At 51.1% G+C, this 20232-nt stretch overlaps 1 protein-coding gene across 4 annotated transcripts in view; it reads left to right on the top strand.

The window, feature by feature from the left end:
• Positions 1-20232, top strand: part of DOCK1 (dedicator of cytokinesis 1) — a 287380-nt gene that overhangs the window by 87136 nt on the left and 180012 nt on the right. For all 4 annotated transcript variants that reach the window (XM_087824025.1, XM_087824024.1, XM_087824027.1 and 1 more), the window contains exons 24-25: positions 16351-16421; positions 18535-18641. In XM_087824025.1, coding sequence (XP_087680151.1) covers positions 16351-16421; positions 18535-18641 — 178 coding nt within the window. The remainder of the gene's footprint in view (positions 1-16350; positions 16422-18534; positions 18642-20232) is intronic.

Here is a 20232-nt window from a genome sequence, read left to right as displayed (position 1 = left end):
GTCACCTGGGGGCTGTTGACATGTTGACTCTGAGGCAGGAGACCCGGAGGACTCAGCACAGTATTGAAGGAGATCAAAGCCCGGGACCGACACTGCCTGACCTCAGGTCTGACTGTAAAGCTACAGTCATCTAATTGTCTCAACCCAGCTCACGTGAGCTCCAGAAAGAAGGGGGATCACGGGTTCATGTCGGCGGGGAGTCCGGGGCATTAGACGGCTTCACTGTGTCCAGGGCTTAAAGCACAGCCTCGCGCTTGGCTTAGTTTCTTCTCTCTGTTGAGGGCAAGGCGGCCACCCAGGGTCAGAGGCTTGCGGTTTTCTTACTGTTTATAATCCTGAAAGAAGAAGGATTATAAACAAGCCTCAGAAAGTGCCCACATTGGCCTTCTTAGGTGAAGGAGGCGCCGTCCCTCCAAGGAGAAGACTCACGTTAGGGAGAGGAGCACAGGGCCGTGGCGAGGGGCTGGCAGGAGGGCTGGCGCGACGCGTTCACGGGGCGGAGGCCGCTGCCAGCCTGTGGCTTTGTGCAGCCGGAGCCTCATCTGTTCCCAGCCCTGTCTGCCCGGCTGATGATGGAGAGAGTCGTTGAAGCCTTCACTTAGGGTCGGTGTTCCCGCCGGCATGCCAGGCAGCCCGCGCCGAGGCCGAGGGACGCAGACCCGAAATAAGCCTGGGGAGAATTTTACTGAGAAACGTTTTGTGGGCTGGCGCCGCAGCATTAGCGAGGAAGAGAGAAAGAGGCATGTTTCACGAGCGAGCCTCACAAAGCACCGGCGCTGTTAGGCTGAGTAATTACAAAATCCCACTGCAATGGTCCTGTAGACCCTTTGTGGTGGAATAAATTATTTTTGTGTCTATTGATGAAGTCATGGACTTTATGCCACGTCCAAGTTCCAAAGCACTGAAATAGTTAACGCTGGGGAGTCAGGAAACTGGGGAGTGGGAATGTCACACCCGGAGGTTTTCAGGAACTTAGGAGCCAAGTGGTCTTGTGAGGGTGGCTCCGCCCCCGGCCTCCCAGTTCCCACCCACGGCCGTTCCCGCGACGTCCCAGCTCAGACGCTGTTTCACTTTATGCGGTTTATTTAGAATGTGGCTCCCAGCAGTGTAATCCCTCTGAGAAGCTGAGAGGCATCAGTCCCCGTGAACGGTGAACGTGACACTCTCATAATTCAAGCAGAATTGTTTTTCCCCTGGGAACTCCTATGCATCCGATAGGGAGGGTTGACTTAGGGGGAAAGTAAAGGGCAGAGGAAAAGACCATAAAAGGCACATCTCATTAAAACACAGCAGGCTCCATCCATGCCTGTGTAACCTTTAGACACAGGGACTGAGTCTTCGCCCCAGACACTGTGTGTGGGTTTTTTTTGGCTTTTTTTTTTTTTTAGCTTAAGTTATGTTCTCCCCAGCTTAATAGTTAAATTGCAAAAACTGTCCTCATCGTCTGGTTTGGTAAAACATAACTGAAAAGTAAGTAATTTCTGAAAATGATACTTGCATAGGGTCCCGAGAAAGTCAGCTTGTGACATCACACGTTTCGAACGGGGGCGCCATTTGAGATTAAACGCAAAGGCGCTGGCATCGGAGAGATTGGGGGACCGCCAACTCTTTCAGTTTTTCTTTGAAATGATTCATTTTTCTAGTAAGATGGGAAAGTGCTGTTCTTGCCGCCATTTGCCAGGCCCGTCGCTTTGTGATAGTTCCCGGGTAGGTCCTGAGCCCGCGGGTGCCCCCCACCCATGCCTCCCTCAGAGGGGGCGCTGTGCACCCATGACCCCGGCAGTCCCTTGTGGGTCACGTGCGTGACCAGCTGGCCCTTCTCCCTCCTGCTGCCGTGGTTTTCCCTGGTCACTAGAGTGGCTGTGAGGCTAAACGGCTGGTTCAGCAGAACGTGGGCGTAGCTGCAGGCCGTCCACTGGCTCTCCCCGCTTTCCTCCTGCAGCCAGAGGCGCCCTGGGGACAGAGGGCAGCCGTGGGTGGCAGCAAGCTGGCGTGGCAGCCGGGGGTTCTCCGTGATTCATTATTAAAAATTCTGCCTACCTCAGAATCTTGAGCCAACAACACTGCGGGGGACTGTTTTTAAATGAAATTTTTATTTATTTTGATTGCTTCTCAACGACAGGTGACAGAACAATGAATGAAGGGCTGTAAATAAATGCACATAAATCCGCCTCTCAGACGCCTCGCGGCAGCCCTGGGTCACAGTCATCTGAGTTCTTTGCTCCTTTAAGGATTAAAGCTGATGACAAGTGCCCGGCCCAGGTGCCCGGCTTTCTTTCCTCGCAGCCTGTGAGAGCATCTTCCATGAGACCAGGCCGCCCTTCCTCACAGACGCCTGGACCTGCTGGTTGGGCCGGGTCACCGTCCCTGAGACACTGATAAACTGAGAACTCCCTGCCCAGCTGGTGTGGTTCAGTGGTTGAGCGTCGACCCCTGCGCCTGGAGGTCACTGGTTTGATTCCCTCCGGGCACATGCTCGGGTTTCGGAGCTGAGATGAGGCCTGCAGATGTTCTGACAATCAGATGGCTGTATGTGACATCCTGAAGGGACTCACTGAGAAGGGGCATATGGGTTTATTTTTTTAATCTCAAAATTATAATTTTAGGAAAAGCCAAGATCTCCCAGGGAGGAAGTAGGGGGAAAATGGACTTTTCCCCGGGAGTCTCTCAATAGGAAAGTTACACGAGTTTTTAGAAATAGCACCTCATGAAATTCTTTATTAGCGTTTTTATTTTTGTCATGGGGTAACTTTTTTCATTTACATGTTAAAGTAATGTATGTCTTTAATTGAAAAAAGTTTTCCTAGTGTCTGGCGAGTCCCCTTTCGGAGTTTTGTGACTGTCATTGGGAGCTGCTTCTCGGGGGTCACAGGGAAGCCTCTTGAGGGGCTTGGGGGGTGACACCTGTTCTGCGCTCACGGTGCCCTAACCTGGCAGAGAGGTGATGAGAGGTGAGAGGCACGGCCTGCGTATGTGAAAAGCATTCACAAAAAATGATGGCCCCTTTCCGAGTGTGTCGGTCACCCTCGGTGGAGGATAGGACGTGTTCTGACTCATCGTGTGACAGGGAGGTGTCTCTGTTCCCTGCAGTCTGTCCCCTTCACTTCCGGGGTCCTGTGGCTCCTCAGCTGCCCTGTGGGCTTGCACCCCCCACCTCACCACCTCCGTGCAGGCTGCCGAGCCTCCTCCTGGGCAGGGGGCAGAGCACTGGATTTGGGCCCAGGAGACACGGGGCAAACCCTTTTCTCTCCCGTCTGCCATCCCCAGATGTGGGGACTGTTGTCGTTGGGGCCTGGGGCTTAGCTTCCTTCTCTCTCCGTGGCACACACTGTAAGCAGGGTGAAGGCCGCGACCCCGTGCCTGTACCTCCTACGACAGTAAAGTCTTTCCAGGTGCCATTGTGTATACGACTCCTTCCCGGCTCTTCCCTCCAGATTGCCTGCCTCCAGGGAGCATAGAAGTGGGGCGCTCCGGGTCCCCCCCAGCTCAGAAGTTCCGAGACCTTGCCGGTGGCTGCTCACCTGGGCTGTTAGTTTCCTGTGGGAACCTGAAGGGAGTGGCATGAAAATCTTTTGACAGTGTCTCAGTCTTCAGGGTCTTTACTGAGCTCTGCCCCATGTGCCCACCCCCCACCGCAGGGTTTGGTTGATATTGGCTGTTGTGTTTTAATTAGCGTCTCACAGCCAAGCGTCCCGAGCGGTCCTTCATCAGCTGTGTCCCCCTGCACCTGGAAACTGCCCGTCATCCGGAGGAGGTGGGCTTGGGGTTGGGGTGCTCGGAGGTGCTCCTGGCATCCCTGGTCATCTTCCTGGCGGTTCCCTCGATGGGCACCTGCAGTTGTGCCACACACGGCCCTGAGTCTGTCTCTACCATCCTGTCTTTATTGCTGGGCTGCTGACAACCGGTTTTATTTATTCCGTGTTTGAGTCTGGACTTTCCTACTCAATAATTGATTGTTTTTAAAATGACACCTTTGGGCCTGCGTTTGTCCGGAGCGAGGATCACCTTGGCCAGCCTGCAATTTGCCTGTCCCCTCTCTCGCTCTCCCAGTGTCCGCTCGTTAGCTCATAATTGTTTTCCTGACCTCCTCCGAGTCCGGTGTGATCTCACTCTCGACCCTTTGTGACCTCCCCACCGTACTTAAACGAGGCTTTGCTGTCTCTATGAATTAAATATGACGTCTCTATTTGACATGGTCCTGAACCCGTCGTGCTATGTTTATGGCAAAATAAATACTATTTTCAGAGCATTATCAAATCCACCCATTTATATTTCCTTCTACCAGGAGACAGAATGATTTTATGGGGCTGGCGATGCCCAGGTGACGGTCACCTTCTTGGAAGAAGTGGCTGCTGGCAGTTCCCGGTCTGTGTGCGGGACGGTTCTTGCTCAGCGTTTTGATCTATGAGACTTCCCGCCTTGATGCTGCCTGCCTGCCTCAAGCGTCCATGGTCCCCAAAGTCTGAGAAACGATGGGTCCCCTGGGTCCCCTCCCTACTTCAACTCCAACCCAAGGGGTCAGCGTGTTCTTGTTTCCTTCCTGTCGTGACCCATTTCTCATGGTCCGCTTTCATCTCTTTCCCAGGGGCCTCTGTCCCATGGACCTGGCTCGGTTGTCACCTCTCGAGTGACGGCAGCCTCACTACTACGCATTTCCTGTCCTCAATCTGAGACGGGGGGGGGGGGGGGGGCGGATGCCTGTGTCTTGGTTTAGCATTTTAGGAGTCTGTCCAGGTCTCCCACTCCGCCTTAGATACACAGAATCAGGATGCCTTAGGAGTGCTTTCTAAAACCACTTTTACCGAGGTGCCTTTTATGTTTTATAAATGCAGCCCTTGTGAGTGTTTGCTCGAAAGGTTCTGAAGTGTGCGGTCCTCTTGTTGGGTGCAGCCCGTCACCCAGCAGCCCTTTTATGCCCCCACGGCCCTGAGACACGAGGTGGCTTTGCCCTTTCAGATTCTCTTTTCTCTCCATCACCATGAGGTTCGCCGGCCCCGAAGGCCAGGGAAGGTTGACTGTGGTCATGGGGATGAGGTCTTCTCCCCGACACGCCCCCTTCCTCAGCAGGTAGACGTCACCCCATCCTCCCAGGCCCTGCAGGGTGGTCCGCCGGGGTCTGGCTCGTGGTGGGAGAGCAAACAGAGGCTCCAGGGGGGGAGCCAGAGGTGACAGCGGCTGGCTGGCTGGCTGGAGTGGAAGGAGCTGGGATGTGCCTGGACTTCTGTCCCCACCACCCCCTGCACGTCCCCTCCCCACTGGCTCTGAGCACCTGTCAGCCTTACTGCCCCTTGCTCTTCTGTGCCCCCCTGTCTCTCTGCTCGGCCCCCAAAGGGACCGCTCACTCCCTGGCCACACCGTGCTTTCGCTGTCTCAGAGCCTTCGCACGCAGAGGCTTCTGTCCCTGGGATGCGTGTGCCCGCCACCCCTCCCAGGGGACTTGCCAGTCAGCCTCTGGTCCCCGGGGCAGGAGCCACTGGTTCCAGTCTGTCCTGGCATCTTGTGCTCCCTGCTGTTGTCCCCAGAGGCCTCCACGAGCACCCCACGTGCCTCGAGCAGGTGTGTGGCGACTGCCGTTTGCCCGTCCGCCTGTCCCGCAGATCGCCGCGCGTGGCTGGCGAGCCCCTGGCCTCCATGCCTCGGGCCCTGCACCTCCTGAACGAGTGACCGCAGGAGCTGGAGCTGACCCTGAGCGAGCCCCTGCGCTGGAGAACAGCGGGGCCGGCCCAGGGCTCCTCCGCGTGGCGCAGCTGCTCCCTCGCCGGGCCTCCTCCCTGCGCGCCCGGGGCCACTGCCGCCTCCTCCCGACTCCTGACCTGACTGCTTTGATCTGAGAAAGCCTTTGGCCATTGAAACAGGAGTCAATCTTAGGAGAAACTCACCGAGTGGACTTCTTAGTGAGGGGGTGCGCTTCCCGTGGATAGCTGACAGAGCAGAGTGGGGTAATTGGAATTCTTTATAATGGACGTGATTATAAATGATTTCCCTATTTACTCACATAAAAGGCTAAATGGGAGATGATTAGTGAGCGCTGTTCTCTGTTTTTCCTAAGGTGATTTCTTAATCTTCCAAACAAATTCCTGTGATACATAGAAGAAAGGAAAACCCATTAAGAGTTACTTAAAATCTTTAAGGAGCTGTTTAGAGCTTTGGAGCAGAGTCATTTCTCTGTCCCTTTATGATGTTAGGACACAGGAGAGAAAGTATGTTATAGACAAAGATTTTTCTGCGCTTTGTGTACCTGGGGTCAAATTTGCTAGACGGCTTTCTGGTCACATTATTGGAGCGACTGGCATTTGTCATAAATAGAATGATGAGCTTTTAGATTTAAAAAAAATATTTCTGCTTTCCCTGCTTTTGCCCCCTCCCACGATTAGAGTTCATAATGTTTCTAAATCTTTCTGAATCTCACTACGGCGCAGAAAACATCAACTTCTCCAGGGGATGCTGAGAAGTTCAGCTAAGATGGGTCATTGCTTTGAGGATTTAACCTGCCGTGGACCAAGTCCCAGAAAGTCGTGGCGAGCGCTGTCCATGGTGCACAAGGGGTTGTTGAGGGGGGGCTGCTCTGTGGATCACTTGGGGAGAATATTTGGGGGGGGTGGTTCCTGGAGCTGTTAGGATGAATCATGGTCCAGAAGGGGAGGGTCCCTGAGAAATTCTAGATTTTACTTCCAGAACCCTATTAAGGTTAACCCGAGGTAGGAGTGAGTGAGGGGCTTCTTGACTGGGGGCATCCAGGGAACTTTAGTTCACAGACTTCGTTACCAGGAAACATCTCCCGTCTCCTGCTCCTGGTCGGTGCTCTGGGGGGGTTGGGGTTGCAACTAAGTGTTGGCAAAGTCACGCTGATGAATTGTAAGTACAGGACTGAGCTAGAAATTTGCATCGTTTAGGGCCATCTATTTAAAGTAGAACTGAAATAACTTGGGTATTAATTGGTCATTAAAGAGATAAATGACCCTTTGGATACAAGTACAGATCTTGGGAATAAATGGGGAATCGCATCATGTTCTTTACGCTCTGCTGTGTTTGTCAAATTCCAGATCTTCAGAGATCCAGAGCCGAGTTATTATTTCCTTTCCTCCGATGATCGTGTCGTTTCATTTTTCAGTAAATGTAATTATTTTCTGGCAGTTGCTTTTGTATTTAATTTCAAAGTTTTTCCCCATTTGGTCTAACTCATGCTTTACAAATGCAGAGGGAAAGCCCGCGGGTTTCCTGTTTCGCGTGTGGCAATTAAGTGTAATTGTAAGAGGAATTCTGCATTTCACTTAACCTGATGGCAAGTCGGCCACCGCCAGGTGCCTCAGATTTTCCTCCATCGTGGGTTCAGGCCCCTATGGAGCCTCGCAAACCTCGGATCAATTGGAAGCTGGTGTTTTTGTCTTTCTCGCTTATTACTGCACCATTTCCTGTCGTCCCCGTGACATTTTCTCTGCCCCTCAGTCACTTTGGGAAGCAGGCTCCTGTCTCCTAGAGCAAAATGCCATTTTTTTCCAGATCGCACACCGGATGTCGCTTCCGTGTCCGTGTTAAACACACCTGCCTGAGATTAGTAGAAACTATTGACTTGATGACTGCTTATGCACACAGGGGATACTTCAATATATAATACCCCCCTGGTTTTATGTATTTCTGTGAACTCTTGTTTTGGTTGAAATTAATCTGTCATTTCTGTTCTTGTATCTGAAAGTAGCAACAATGGTGGCACTTTGCAAACTTGAATTTATTTGAACCATAACTAGGAAAGAAACCATGAGAGGTACATTCTATCCCTTTTAGTGCTACCTGGGAAAACAGATTTGCAGCCAAGGTTTGGGAGAAGTCGATTGAAATGACTGTATGTTGCCTCCCTCTCCGGGGTCCTCAGGGGAACTGAGGGTTCCACCCCGGCATCTAAGACACTAGGAAAGAAAGGCCGCCCTGGAGCGCAGGGCCCCAGGCTGGCTTCCGCCTTTGCAGGTCGCAGGGCTCTTTGCATGAGGCTGGGTGGGCCGAGAGGGTGCGGGAGCACCCTCGGGAGAGAGGGGCTGACGTTCTGGTCTCCAGGAGACACCTTGCCCAGGGCTGGTGTCTGGCTCCCGAGATGATTAATCTTCCCCAACCCGCTTTTCTCTTGGAGAAGAAGAGACCATCTGACCTGCGGAAAACATTTTAATTACCTAACCCGCAGCTTGTCGTTAGGGTGGCAGCGATTACAAAAATTCCCCACTGTCCGTCTGAGTACATTTTTTAATAGTTATTAATTTCTGTGTTCATAATTTAAATCCTCTGACCTAAATAATAAATGTTTGATGAGACATGAGTCGGACACACCACTACAGAGAAGCGTGAGAGCATGTTTAGGGCTGGCGTTTGGGACAAGCTCCTTGTTGGGGACACAGGGACATGGGGGCTGTCCTTGGATTTCTACCCTGGTCGGTGGTATGACATCTTGCTTAATAAAGGCGTTGGCACTGATAGTGACATGCTTCAGGGGAGAGGTGGCTGTCCCGGTGAACAGGCGCCTGCCATGGGATCATTATTTCGCTAATTCCATGCCTCATTTTAGAGGCGGTTTGAGGCACTTCACTGTTTCCACGGTGTTGGTGTGTCACTGCTGGAAACCGTTGTGTGGGCCAGTCACCTGTCTTAGCTCCAGTGACAGACGTGTCTCTGAGTCAGGACGGAAAGAGCAGTGCTGTGGCTATTTAATAGAAAGTGTTAACAGTCATGGGCAGAATTTTCTTTTTTCCAGTTAATCAAAATTTTTTTGTGCGGAGAAATATACATACCATAAAATGCACCATTTTGACTATTTTTAAATGAACATTTAGTACATTTGCAATATTGTGCCACGGTCACCAGTCTGTATCCAAGCCACTTCCATCACCCTGTTCCAGGTCTGGTCAGTTCCCCCGCCCCCCCCCCCCCCCCCAACGTGGCCACTGCAGAAATGTTTGCTGCCTCTGAGTCTGCCTGTTATGGAGACGTCGTTGCTGAAATGATGTTGTTGAAATGATATCGTTGAAATGACGTCATGCAATGTGTGGCTTTTTGTGTCTGGCATCTGTTCCATGGCATATTTTTCAGGTGCCAGTACTTTGGCTCGGTGGGGGAATCAAATTCTGTCGCAGTTGGAGCGTCGGCCTTTCATCAGTTGATGGACGCTGGGCTGTGTCCGCGTTTTGCTTCTTGCACATAGCGCTGCTGGGGACGGTCCTGTACGCAGTGTTGCTGTTTTTTGGACGCGTGTTTCTAGTTCTCTTGGCTTAGACCCAGGAGCTTCGGAATGGCTGGGTCACCTTTGTATTTTACAGAGCTATTGGTTGGAAACAGATTGAAACAAAAGCAAACCTCTGTCTTTCACTACAGGTGGTGGGAGGGGCCTTGCCCTAGGCCCTGGGCTGGGGGAGTGCGCGTTTCCAGGGCTGCCTTCAGGAAACAGACATAGTATGGACGGCTTAGAACTACAGGAACCCGCCCTCTCGCGCTTCTGTTGGCATCAGCAGGGCCACGCTCTCTGAGGAGACTCTGGGAGGAACTTTCCTCTCTCCCAGCTCATGGGGGCTGCTGGCCATCCTCGGTGTTTGGTGGCTTGCGGGTTCCCCACCCACCCACCTGCCTTCACAGGGCGTTCCTCGGGCACCCAGCCCCCTCCTTTCTTGTGTAAAGACACTGGCACTGGGCTGCAGGCCCACCCTAGCCCAGTACACCCTCATCTTCATTTCATTTCATCTGCAAAGACTGTTTCCCAGTAAGTTCACATTCATGGGGACTGGGGGTTAGGACTTGACCATATTTGGGGGACACACAGTTCCACCCACTGTGGGTGGGTTTGTGTCTGGGGTGCAGGGCAGCTGGTGTGCACGTGGCCTGGGGTTGGTGTGAGAGCGGGACAGGCCTGCGTGGGTCCAAGACTGTGGGGCCCCTCTTTGCTTTTGCAGTGTCCTCTCTCCAGAGGGCCTTTCTTTACCCTGTGGTCAGCCTCTGCCTGTTATCTCCACACCCTTGACCATCACCTCTCATGGTTTGTCTGAGTGGTGGCGGAGGCAGCGGGAGGCTGGGAGGTGGAGAAGGGCATGCATCTGGTAGTCAGACTGGCTTGTGGGTTTTCTCCCCTCTTCCTGCCTCTGTTACCCTGCAGTGGCCCCTTCCGCCCGCTTCTGTTCCTGCTCTGTATTGGGACCATCAGGCCATCAAGAAAACTGCCCGACGTGGTATGTTCTCCAGTCTCTGTTTCCAAGCTGCTCCCCTGCTGTTCATTCTCTTAAGATGCATTTGGACAGGACCACGGTCCTGTCTGTTGATGTCTGCATTTCAAGGGTTTTTTAGAAAATCGCCGTCATTTGGAAGCCACGCGTTGCCTCCCTCCTGGAAGCCGTCTAGAGAGAACCGATTGTGGCCAATTTGGAGGCTGCGGAGGCGTGTTTAGAGGGTCTGTGCATTTTTCCCCGAGCCCCTTAACACGGCTGTGCCAGTAAAAATTTAAAAAGAAAGTCCAGTAATTTAAATCAAATTTATTCTTGCCTCAATTACAGTAATACTCCTATTTAGCATGACTTTATTCCTGGCAAATGGATTTTAGGGAGTTAAGGGCAGCACAGTGGCTCCAGAGAGGAGCGTTTATTCTTGGATGTCTGCGGTTCGCTAACTCACCCCTTTGTCCCCGGTGCCTTGTGTGTGTTTCCACAGGCTCCTGCCACTTAGCCCCAAATCTGCAGGCACCTGAGCCTCCTGAGGGCGGAGCTCTGTCCTCACTCCCCTGGTTATGCCGGCTCCACCCTGACCCTTTTCCTCTTGTGGTTGTTTCTGTCCTTGATGGAACTCCCGTCTGGCCCCCTGTGTGCCCTGCATTGGGGAACCTGGAGAAGCAGATGTGGGCCAGGGTGCTCGTCCCAATAGTGTGTCTCCCCACCAGGCACACCTGAGCCTCTGCTTCCCGACCCTGTGCGTACAGGGGCACGTGGAGACTGGTCACTGTATAGCACAGCCACCATGTCTGGCCAGCCTGACCCAAGGGCTGAGGCTGCTAGGGACCCATTAGTGATACAGCCGCATGGGTGGGAACGATCTTGTCTGACCCAGTGGTTCTCAACCAGGGGCTGCTTGGGAACCTCAGGGGCCTTGGTTGATTGTGACAGTGACCCTGTGTGTGTGTGTGTGTGTGTGTGTGTGTGTGTGTTGGGCATAGGGGGTTATTCTTGCCAGGTAACAGGCAGAAGCCAGTGGTGCTAAAAGTGGTCCTGCCAGTGATACCATCCTCCCAGAGGAACATGGGGAGACCCCTTACCTGTTGTTCATACTCTCCAGCGAAGATATAACACATTGTTTCTCTATCTGCTTGTTTCTAATTGTGGTAAAATCTACGTAAGGTGACTTTACTGTCTAAACAGGCTTTAATACGCAGTTCAGTCGGGTTAACTCTGTTCATGTTGTTATGAAAACAGAGCTCTAGAACTTCTTCATGTGAAAACCTAAGCCCCGTCCCCATTAAACAGCTTCCCCTGCCCCCTCCCGCCCCCAGCCCCTGGCAGCCACCCTTCTTCTACTTTCGGTCTCTGAGTTTGACTGTGGCGTATAAGGGGAATCCCACAGCGCCCGTCTTCTGTGACTGGCGTGTTTCGCTCAGCAGGTCCTCGAGGCCCATCTGTGCTGCAGCAGGCGTCAGAGGCTCCTCTGAAGGCTGGCTGAACGCACCCTGTGGAGCGTTCTATACGCCGCATCTGCTTGATCGGTCCGTCCATCGATGGGCACCTGGGCCGCTCCCACCCCTTGGCTGTTGCAAATGTTGCTGCAGTGAATGTGGGTGTCCACACACATCTCTGAGATCCCGCTTTCGTAACAAGTCCATTTCTAAGTAGAGGAGCTTGTGCTGGGTTCATTGAAAACCATCATAATAAGTTTGTACTTTTCTCTTTCTGGTCTGAAACTTGCAGTATCTGAGGAGACTGCTCATAGGAACGCTTCCCTCCAGCTGCTAGCTTGTCACCTGCGCTTGAATGACCGTGGCGCTGGCGGCAGAGACGCAAAGGCTATTTTAAAGGCGAGAGCCCACTTAAAGGAGCTTGATGACAAAGAGAAGAGGTATCTTTGGATGTGAGTTGCTAAGGACGTAGGCCGTCTGCATTTAATGGGGTGTAAGGAGTAAGGGGCGCTGTCCTCGGCACCTTTCCGTTGGACTGTTCTGGGTCCCTGCGATGCACGCAGCGGGCGGCTCAGCGGGACCCTCCATCTCCACGAGCTGTGGTTCCACCCTTGCGCCGCGTGGAGCCCTTGCGCCCGGCCACCTGCCCGTTTCGCCCACTCCCCGTGAGGGGCACGAGCTTGGGTCCAGAGGCGTCTGTTGGCCACGCCAGGTTTGCTACATTTTCCTGCATCAGAACGTTCTGGTTCTCCGGAGGCTGTGCCCAGATCTTCCAAAGACGAACACTAGAGCCTGAAAGGAGAACTTGTGGACCGTCTATGGTTTAGCTCAGAACCTCCAAACAGGATCATTTTAACATGCGTTTTCTCGAGAAATATGTAAATTAATAATTGCTTCATACATTATTCAAGAAAAACTTATTTTGTATCATCGATAGCTCTTGCAATCTTATATAAAGATATGCTAATGGATTTAATTAAAATAATTATACTGAGTAATCTAGCCTGAACTTTACCCTAAAATAGCGTCTATTAATCATCAGTGGTAATATTTTTAGCCAGAGAGACACTTAGAACGTTAAACCACTACTAGATAGAAAGTGCATTTTATTTTTTATTTTGGTTTATGGTGTGGATTAAGTTGGCATTCTCATGAGATGCATGGCAATTAAATCTGCTTAGAAAAGTGCAAAATTTATTTAATTTCTTTCATTTGAACTGTGCGAACAATTAGAAAACTTCTGGCATTTCCTGCCATTTCTTCATCCTTTGCATGTGTCAGTCACCCCAGCCCCCTCTAACGTGGGGTTTCACTGTGTGTCTTTCCCGGTTGGTTGAGTTCTGACCTCGCTCTCCGCCCTGAGTGCTCGTTGGCCACCCCGAGTCCTTGACTGCCTGGGGATTAAGCAGGGGACCCAGTTTTAAAGGGGCACTCAGCCACTGGCCTATCTGTTAATGTAAATAGAAATAGTTTACTGCTGGCCAAGGTTCTCTCTCATTCTGTTTCTGGTGTCTTTCCTGGGCCTGCTGGCTTTTAATCGGTGCTCAGTGGTGGGAGCCCTGTGGTATTGGGGGGTAGTTTCGGTTTTACCTGCAGCCTTTGTGTGCCTGGGTGTGCAGGGCGCTCAGGTGCGTGTTCTCAGCCCATCCGTGTGTCAGGCACCCGGGTCCGTGGCCCCGAGGTCTGAATGCAGTGAGAAGTGAACTCATCCATCCTGGGTGGACAGGCGAAAACTTTGCCGAGTTCAAAGACAGAAGTGAGTAGGACTTACACTGCCACTGTGTTAACTCAAATGGGTTTAAAGTCGAATCTGAGAAATAGCTTTCTTAGAAAGCAAACATTGATTTGATAAGTTCAGTTATGACCTTAAAAACCGGACATGAATAGACAAAGCTAAAAGCAGTGAATTCCTCTGAATTTCTGCGTGTGCCCTTCAATGTTTCTGACTAGGCCCTGTGGCAAGGGGGTGCTTTCCCAGGAGTGGTCTCCAGCATTGGTCTCCCAGGGGTGCTCTCCCAGGGTATGTGGCTCATGGCTCAGCCTTGGAGTATGGAGGAAAAGGCCCTCTCCACACCAGCTCTGTCTCTAGGGTGCATCCCACAGGCCTCACCCCCCAAACTCCCATCCCCTACCCCCTTCCCACCTCCAATGAATTGATTAGTGACCACCCTACTGTCTGCAGGGAACCTAGCCAAGGCCTGGGAGGTACCCTGGGGGTGGGGGTGGGGGTGTGCTCCTGACATGCTGGCCTCCTGGCCTCTCACCCTCCATTCAAAAGAGCCTCACACATTCTGAATCAGATTTTATTAAATGAACTGATTTACAAAAAAGTAATAAAAATAACACAAAACCAGAAAAACCCCCTCTCAATTACCCTCCATTCCCATTACCCCAACTCCTTCATGATTTAACAGATGATTGTACTGAATATTTGTCACTTTATTCGGGACTGTATAAATGAGGGTTTTCACCGAATGGAAGGTCATGTTTGCGAGCCCTGCATGGGGCAGACGTTTGTCGTGTTGGTTTGCACCCGTCCCCACGCTCTCCCGCCAACCCCAGTGGCCGCAATGGCTAGCATCTGTGAGGCACCAGGATGCGTTGCTGGAAAGCTGAGTATCCCCTGTTTACCAGTATCTTTCACCAGCATGGGGCAGGAGCTGTGAGCCTGCACGTTTTGCCAGCAAGAAGCGCTGGGTGCAATGCTGGAGCGCTGGCGGCCAGCTGTGGGCACAGACGTGGCCCCGAGCCCAGGCTGCGTCCCGTGGCTTGTGCCCAGGCGGCTCCTCCTGCCTGTGTCCGGGATTTCTGTGTCTGGAGGCATCTTTCTGTAGATAAGAGTCTACCTGCCGCCTGTCCACGTGCAGGAGCCCCTCTTTATCTGTGGGGGGCCCTCCTCCCCACCTTGGGAAGCTCCTGATGCAGCAGCCCCTTCTGCTGGAAGGAGACCCGGGTTGAGTGAAGCCGCGAACCCCCCAGAGGAACTGGGCGCCTCTGTGGAAGCACCAGCAGGATCCCAAACCCTTGAGATTCTGGTCAAATAAACAAAGGCAGAAATGAGGGAAGATAGACATCGTCCTGACACAAGTGGAGATGAAACAGGCTTAGTGAGGAAGTCAGAGCTTGCGGTGCTGTGTGTCCGGGTTCCCTCTGCCTCTCCCAGCTGCTCCTCCAGCTGGAGGGAGCCCAGCTCTCCTGGGAGCTGAGGATGGTGACGTCTGTAGGTGGAAAGTAAAGAGCTGGGATGTCTCTTGAGAATCAAGAGGGGTTTTATATGCAGCTCTGTCTGTCTGGGCGTCATGGAGGTTCACCCCTTTGCTTGACTGTGATTTGGGGGTCACAGTGAGCACAGACCCTGGCATTGGGTGGGGGTTGTCAGCCTCCTTGGTTAACCCAGCGCCCGCGGCCTCTGACAGAAGGTGGGCCACGAGGCCTGTCTAGTTTGTCACTGCCTGCTTTGTCCTGCGACAGCATCGATCCAGTTGCTGTAGGCAGATGCTGCTCAGTTGGGTACAGGATAAAGTGCCCAATGACAATGTCCTCTAATGTCCTCCTCACCCTCCGGACCATCACAGACTAAACGAGACGCTTTAGGGTCCGAGCAGTCAGCTGTGCAAACGCTTATTATTAAATGTCACGATAAACGTTGTTTAGTTTTTCAAAGCAACTTTAAGGTTGTCAAAGCAAGACTTTTGAAACCAGAATGAAATTGTTTCCATTTAATGCTCTTTTCAAAAGTTGCATCTCACAGTAGGTAGTTGGGATACTGATATCTGGTGGGCGGGCACTGGATAGCATCTGTGGGGAAAAGTCAATGATTCTGTAGCATGAACTTTGCTCCTTTATCATCCTGCCTGGGAAGCACTGAGGTCTGTGGTGGTTTCCCCTTGCAGGTGGAAGGGGTCACTTAGAGTGATAGCTGGGGGTGGGCAGTCTGGTCAGGACACTTAAAGTCCAGGAACTTTTCCCAACAGATAGGGTATCGGTGAGGAGGCGGAGGCTCTGGCTTCCCACAGAACTGCCTTTTAACTCTAGCTCAGATCAATTCTGGTTGTGTGATCAGGGGCAAAGTAATCGATTGACATTTTCACTGTCAGTTTCCTTACCTTCTGCTAAGTTCCTATTAGGAGCCTGTTGGAATTAAGGGTACAATATAAAAGGATCCTGGCATAGTGAATAGCATCATTGTTGCCATCACTCTATTTTTTTGTAAGTGTAGCTTTTCTAGAAGATACATAATATCAATATAAGAGATAACGTTACTACAGAAAAGAATGTTTCCTATTTAAGGGCTGCACAGATACACAGCAGGACAGCTGGAGTGACACACAGACAGTCGTTTTAGTGGCGGGATGTGGCAGAGCTGCAGTGGTCCGAATGGTCAGGGACCCTGCTGAGGGCATAGGTCTTCGGTGCCGTCCCGCGTCACGGTTAAGGAGAAAACGCTTGGCACGGTGTGGGCATTTGGTCAACAGGCACTAAGTGCGGGCTTCTGTTAATAATGCTGTTAGCGTTCTGTGTTGATTGTAACAAATCACTATTGTTTGTGGGTCATAGGGTTTTTTCTTTGCTCTTTTTTCTTCATGTGTAGCCATCAGCTGCTCACCTAGAAAGTGATCTTTTTCCTCTTGGTATGTGTGTGGTTTTGCACAGGAATCATAAATCTATATTAACATTTTCCAAACTACATTAGGCTCAGCAATCATTTTGGTCTTGGTTTGCAGGGGGCAGCACTGAAATACCTGCCAACGATCGTCAACGATGTGAAATTGGTGTTTGATCCGAAAGAGCTCAGGTAAGAAGCCCCAGGGACCTGAAGGGTTTCCAAGGTCCTCCCGGGCCTCCTCTTCAGCGTGTTTGGTTTGTGGGATGCTTGGGTTCTGTCTCAGGTCAGCTGAGGTCGGAGCCCCAGTCACTCTGGAACGCGTGCTAGTGGTGGTGGCCGTGACACTTCACTGATCATGACTTTATAAGGGAAGGACATCGTCCATCAACAGTCACAGTGTTTTCTTTGGAAAGATTATAGCCCAGTGGGTACAGATCCAAAGATGACCCGTTCCCCAGGGCCAGCCCAGTCCGCTCCTGGTCCCATGGCTCTTTATGCGTGTGTGAGCCTCTTGAGCACCTTCTCTACTGATTTAAAAAAGAAGACGACATTGAACACCATGTGTGTATTTTTTCCTATCTAGAAAGGTGATTCCTGTTTTGATGAAACAGCATCACAGGAGAACTCAAGCTTCATGGACCTGGATCCTTCTAGCTCTCGTTAGTGTACCCCACATACACACACCCCTAAGAAATTCAGCACTATGTTCATTACCTTACAGTCGTCCCCTGCACTTAAGACGCCTTGCTTTCCCACTGCACGAGGTAGTCTTCCACATCATAATCTCTAATGGCTTTCGCTGTGCGCCACCCCACGCTGGCCCGCCATTTATCTAAGTAGCAACAATAGACACATCGGTTATGTGCTTTCTCCGCAGAAGACAGGCTCACACAGAGCGCTTTCCATGTATTATTCAATTAATCTTACAGTGCTGGTGTGACATAGGTGCTGTTATTAGCCCATGTTAGTGCTCAGTCAGGTGTTCATGACGACCTAGTTGGAGAGGGGCTGTGCTTCCAGACGACCCAGGCTTTGTGACTCCAAGGGACAGGCCCTGGGCTGCGCTAAGGGGTGCTACATTGTGTCCAGTTTTTTATTATTGTGACATATGCTAGGATAAGAATTTTTGTAGCTTAGTTGTAGCATCTGCCCTTATTTATATCATTAGCATAAACAGAAGTAGAGTGACTAGGTCTTGCATTTTCTTAAAAGATTTTCGATAGTTACCATCCAGTTGCCCTCCAAAAGGTCTTGGTATTTGTATTATTAAATTTTGCCAATACTTGGAGTTATTATTGTATAAAACTTTGCCAATATGATCGACGAGAAAGGATCCACAATTTTAATTTGCATTTTGTTGGTTACTGAGAAGAACTCTTCTAACACTTCTAACACTTTTTTTGTAAAGGTAAATTTTTAAAAACATTGCTACTGAGATGTAATTTATCTACTATAAAGTTCACCAGTTTTAGAATGTTCCGTTACGTAGCTTTCAGTGTTTTTACAGGGCTGTGAGACCATCACCATAATCAGATGTTAGAAAAGTTCCATGACCCCAGTAAGGTCCCTGTGCCCATTAACAGTCACCCCCCCCCCCCCCCAGCCCTAAGCAACCCCTAACCTGCTTTCTGTACTTGCAGATTTGCTTTTCCTGGGCACTTCGTATAAATGGGGTCATACAGTGTGTGGCACATTGTGACTGTCTTCTTTCACTTACGTGATGAGTTCACGGTGTATCCGTGTTGTGGCTGTGTCAGAGTTTACCCTTTCCCGGATGAGCTGTATGGGCAGACTGCAGTTTGTCCATCCACCAGCGGATGGACATCTGGGCTGTTTCTGCTTCCCCAGTATCACATTGCTGTGGTCCTTGTACAAGGCTTTGTGTGGCTCCATTGTCATTCCTCTTGGGTATATACCTGGGAGAGGAAATGCTGGCTCAGGTGGTAACTATTCTCAACATTTCGAAGAGCTGCCAAAGCATTTTCCAAAGCAGCTGCACCGTCTTACGTTCTACCCGCCTGGCCCGAGGCATCCGACGTCTCCACATCCCAGCTGATTCCAGTTATTGTCTGTCTTTCATCCTAGAGTCATTCTAGTGGGCATGAAGTGAAAAAGTAACATTTTAAGCTGTCGTTCCTGGGACAGGGTTTTGGCCCATATTGCGTAATGACCACTAGCCAGCATTTTGGCTGCGCTGAACGACCATCGGATGACCTTGCGTCCCTCCAGACTGCCTTGTAGCGCTTGGGGCCACTTTGCTGTATTTCCCTAAATGTTTTCCATTGTTTTTTTTTCCTCATAGCAAAATGTTCACTGATTTCATCCTAAATGTTCCTGTGGGGTTGCTGACCATTCAGAAGCTGTACTGCTTGATCGAAATCGTCCACAGTGACCTCTTCACACAGCATGGTGAGTGGAACCTGAAAAGCATTAAACTGTCACATTAGTCATTGTCTGCGGGCCCTGCCCCCTCTGAATCCTCTCCTCCCCGACGAGAGAAGGGGAGGTTGCAGCCAATTAAAACGGCGCCGTGACAAGACAGGAAGATTTAGCCCTTACAGAGAGAGTGGTAATTGACATCTGGCACGGGCGATAGATCATGGAGGAGCGACGCAGAGCCTCCTGGTCTGTGATTTGGGCGCGCACCGGGGCCCTCCGGCAATCAGCATGCATTGTGGTCATTACGGTGCGTGATTGTCTGTCCTGGGGAGGCAATCACCCGCTTCTATTGAAAGGATTGCAAAGGAAAATGCGAGGTTTTCTTTAAATTTAGAAGTGATGGTTCTGTCACATCCTGAACTTTGCATTCTTGGACGGAGTTTCTTCCAGCCCTGCTCAAAGTAATAAGAATTGTAATGATTTCTCAACTCATTTAACCTGAGGAAAACCTTACCTTTCCCCACATTATCTCCCTACCTCTTTTATTAATCATTTTCTTTCCTTTTGGACAGACTGAATTAATATTTCACACTTGTCAAGCAGTTTTTGTGAAAAAGCGTAAAACCTTTGCGTGATTCCATAACCTTCCTCGTTTGTTGGAAGCAGATGTGAGAAAGACTGAGTGGGGTTCTGGCCAAGGCACACGGCTTTGTTCTGTCCCATGTGTGTCCAGACGCTTGGCTGTTTCGTTTGTTTTCTTTCATTCTCATGCCTGGTGGTGTTTCAGGGCCCAGCAGCCCACACCTGGGAATCGGGGACGTTCTCGCCGAGTTACCGGCTGCACTGAGAACTCAGTATGGGTCTGGCTTAGTCCTTTGTGCCTTCTGGGCTGCTGGGCTCCAGGTTTCCCTGCTCGCTTTGATCTCAGTTCTGGATTTCACTTTATAAAAGGCACTGGAGCCTACACTTAAGCTAATGTTAGGACTTCATCTGGGTCTGCTCCTGGGGAAAAACCATCAAGGTAGGAAGAGAGCACCTGTCTTCCCTCCGTGCAGGCCGTCTGTGGGCCAGGTGCTCATTCCCACTTTCACAAGAGGAAGTCAACCCTGTCGCCATTGTTTGCGACCCAAAGCCCACGAATCTTCCTTAAGCCATGAACCCTGACTGTCCGTGTTCCAGGCTCTCATTGGAGAGCTGGGTCTTCAATTGTTCACCCTCCAGGTGTCTAGCTCAGGGACACTGAGTGGCTCAAGGAAGAGGCTGTCATGGAGTGATGGGTGGGGATGCTGCTGCTTTGTTTCCTTCCATAGGAACTGAACCTTATACCAGAGCAAGTAAAAGCCCCTGAGAGTTTTACATCTGGGTCTTTCCAGGTAGGGTAGTGATGTCCTTTCTTCCAGCCACCCAACTCTGACACGCACATCCCACCACCATCACCACCACCCTCACCATCACCACCACCCTCACCATCACCACCACCCTCACCATTACCACTACTACCACCATCACTACCACCACCACCACCATCACCACCACCACCACCACCACCACCACCACCACCACCATCACCACCACCACCACCACCACCATCACCACCACCACCACCACCACTACCATCACC

This window comes from Miniopterus natalensis, chromosome 14 (assembly GCF_054644295.1).
Source record: "Miniopterus natalensis isolate mMinNat1 chromosome 14, mMinNat1.hap1, whole genome shotgun sequence".
In the NCBI taxonomy this organism is placed as follows: domain Eukaryota; kingdom Metazoa; phylum Chordata; class Mammalia; order Chiroptera; family Miniopteridae; genus Miniopterus; species Miniopterus natalensis.
The sequence above is the reverse complement of the archived record's forward strand: the minus strand, read 5'-3'. Positions and strand labels throughout refer to the sequence as shown.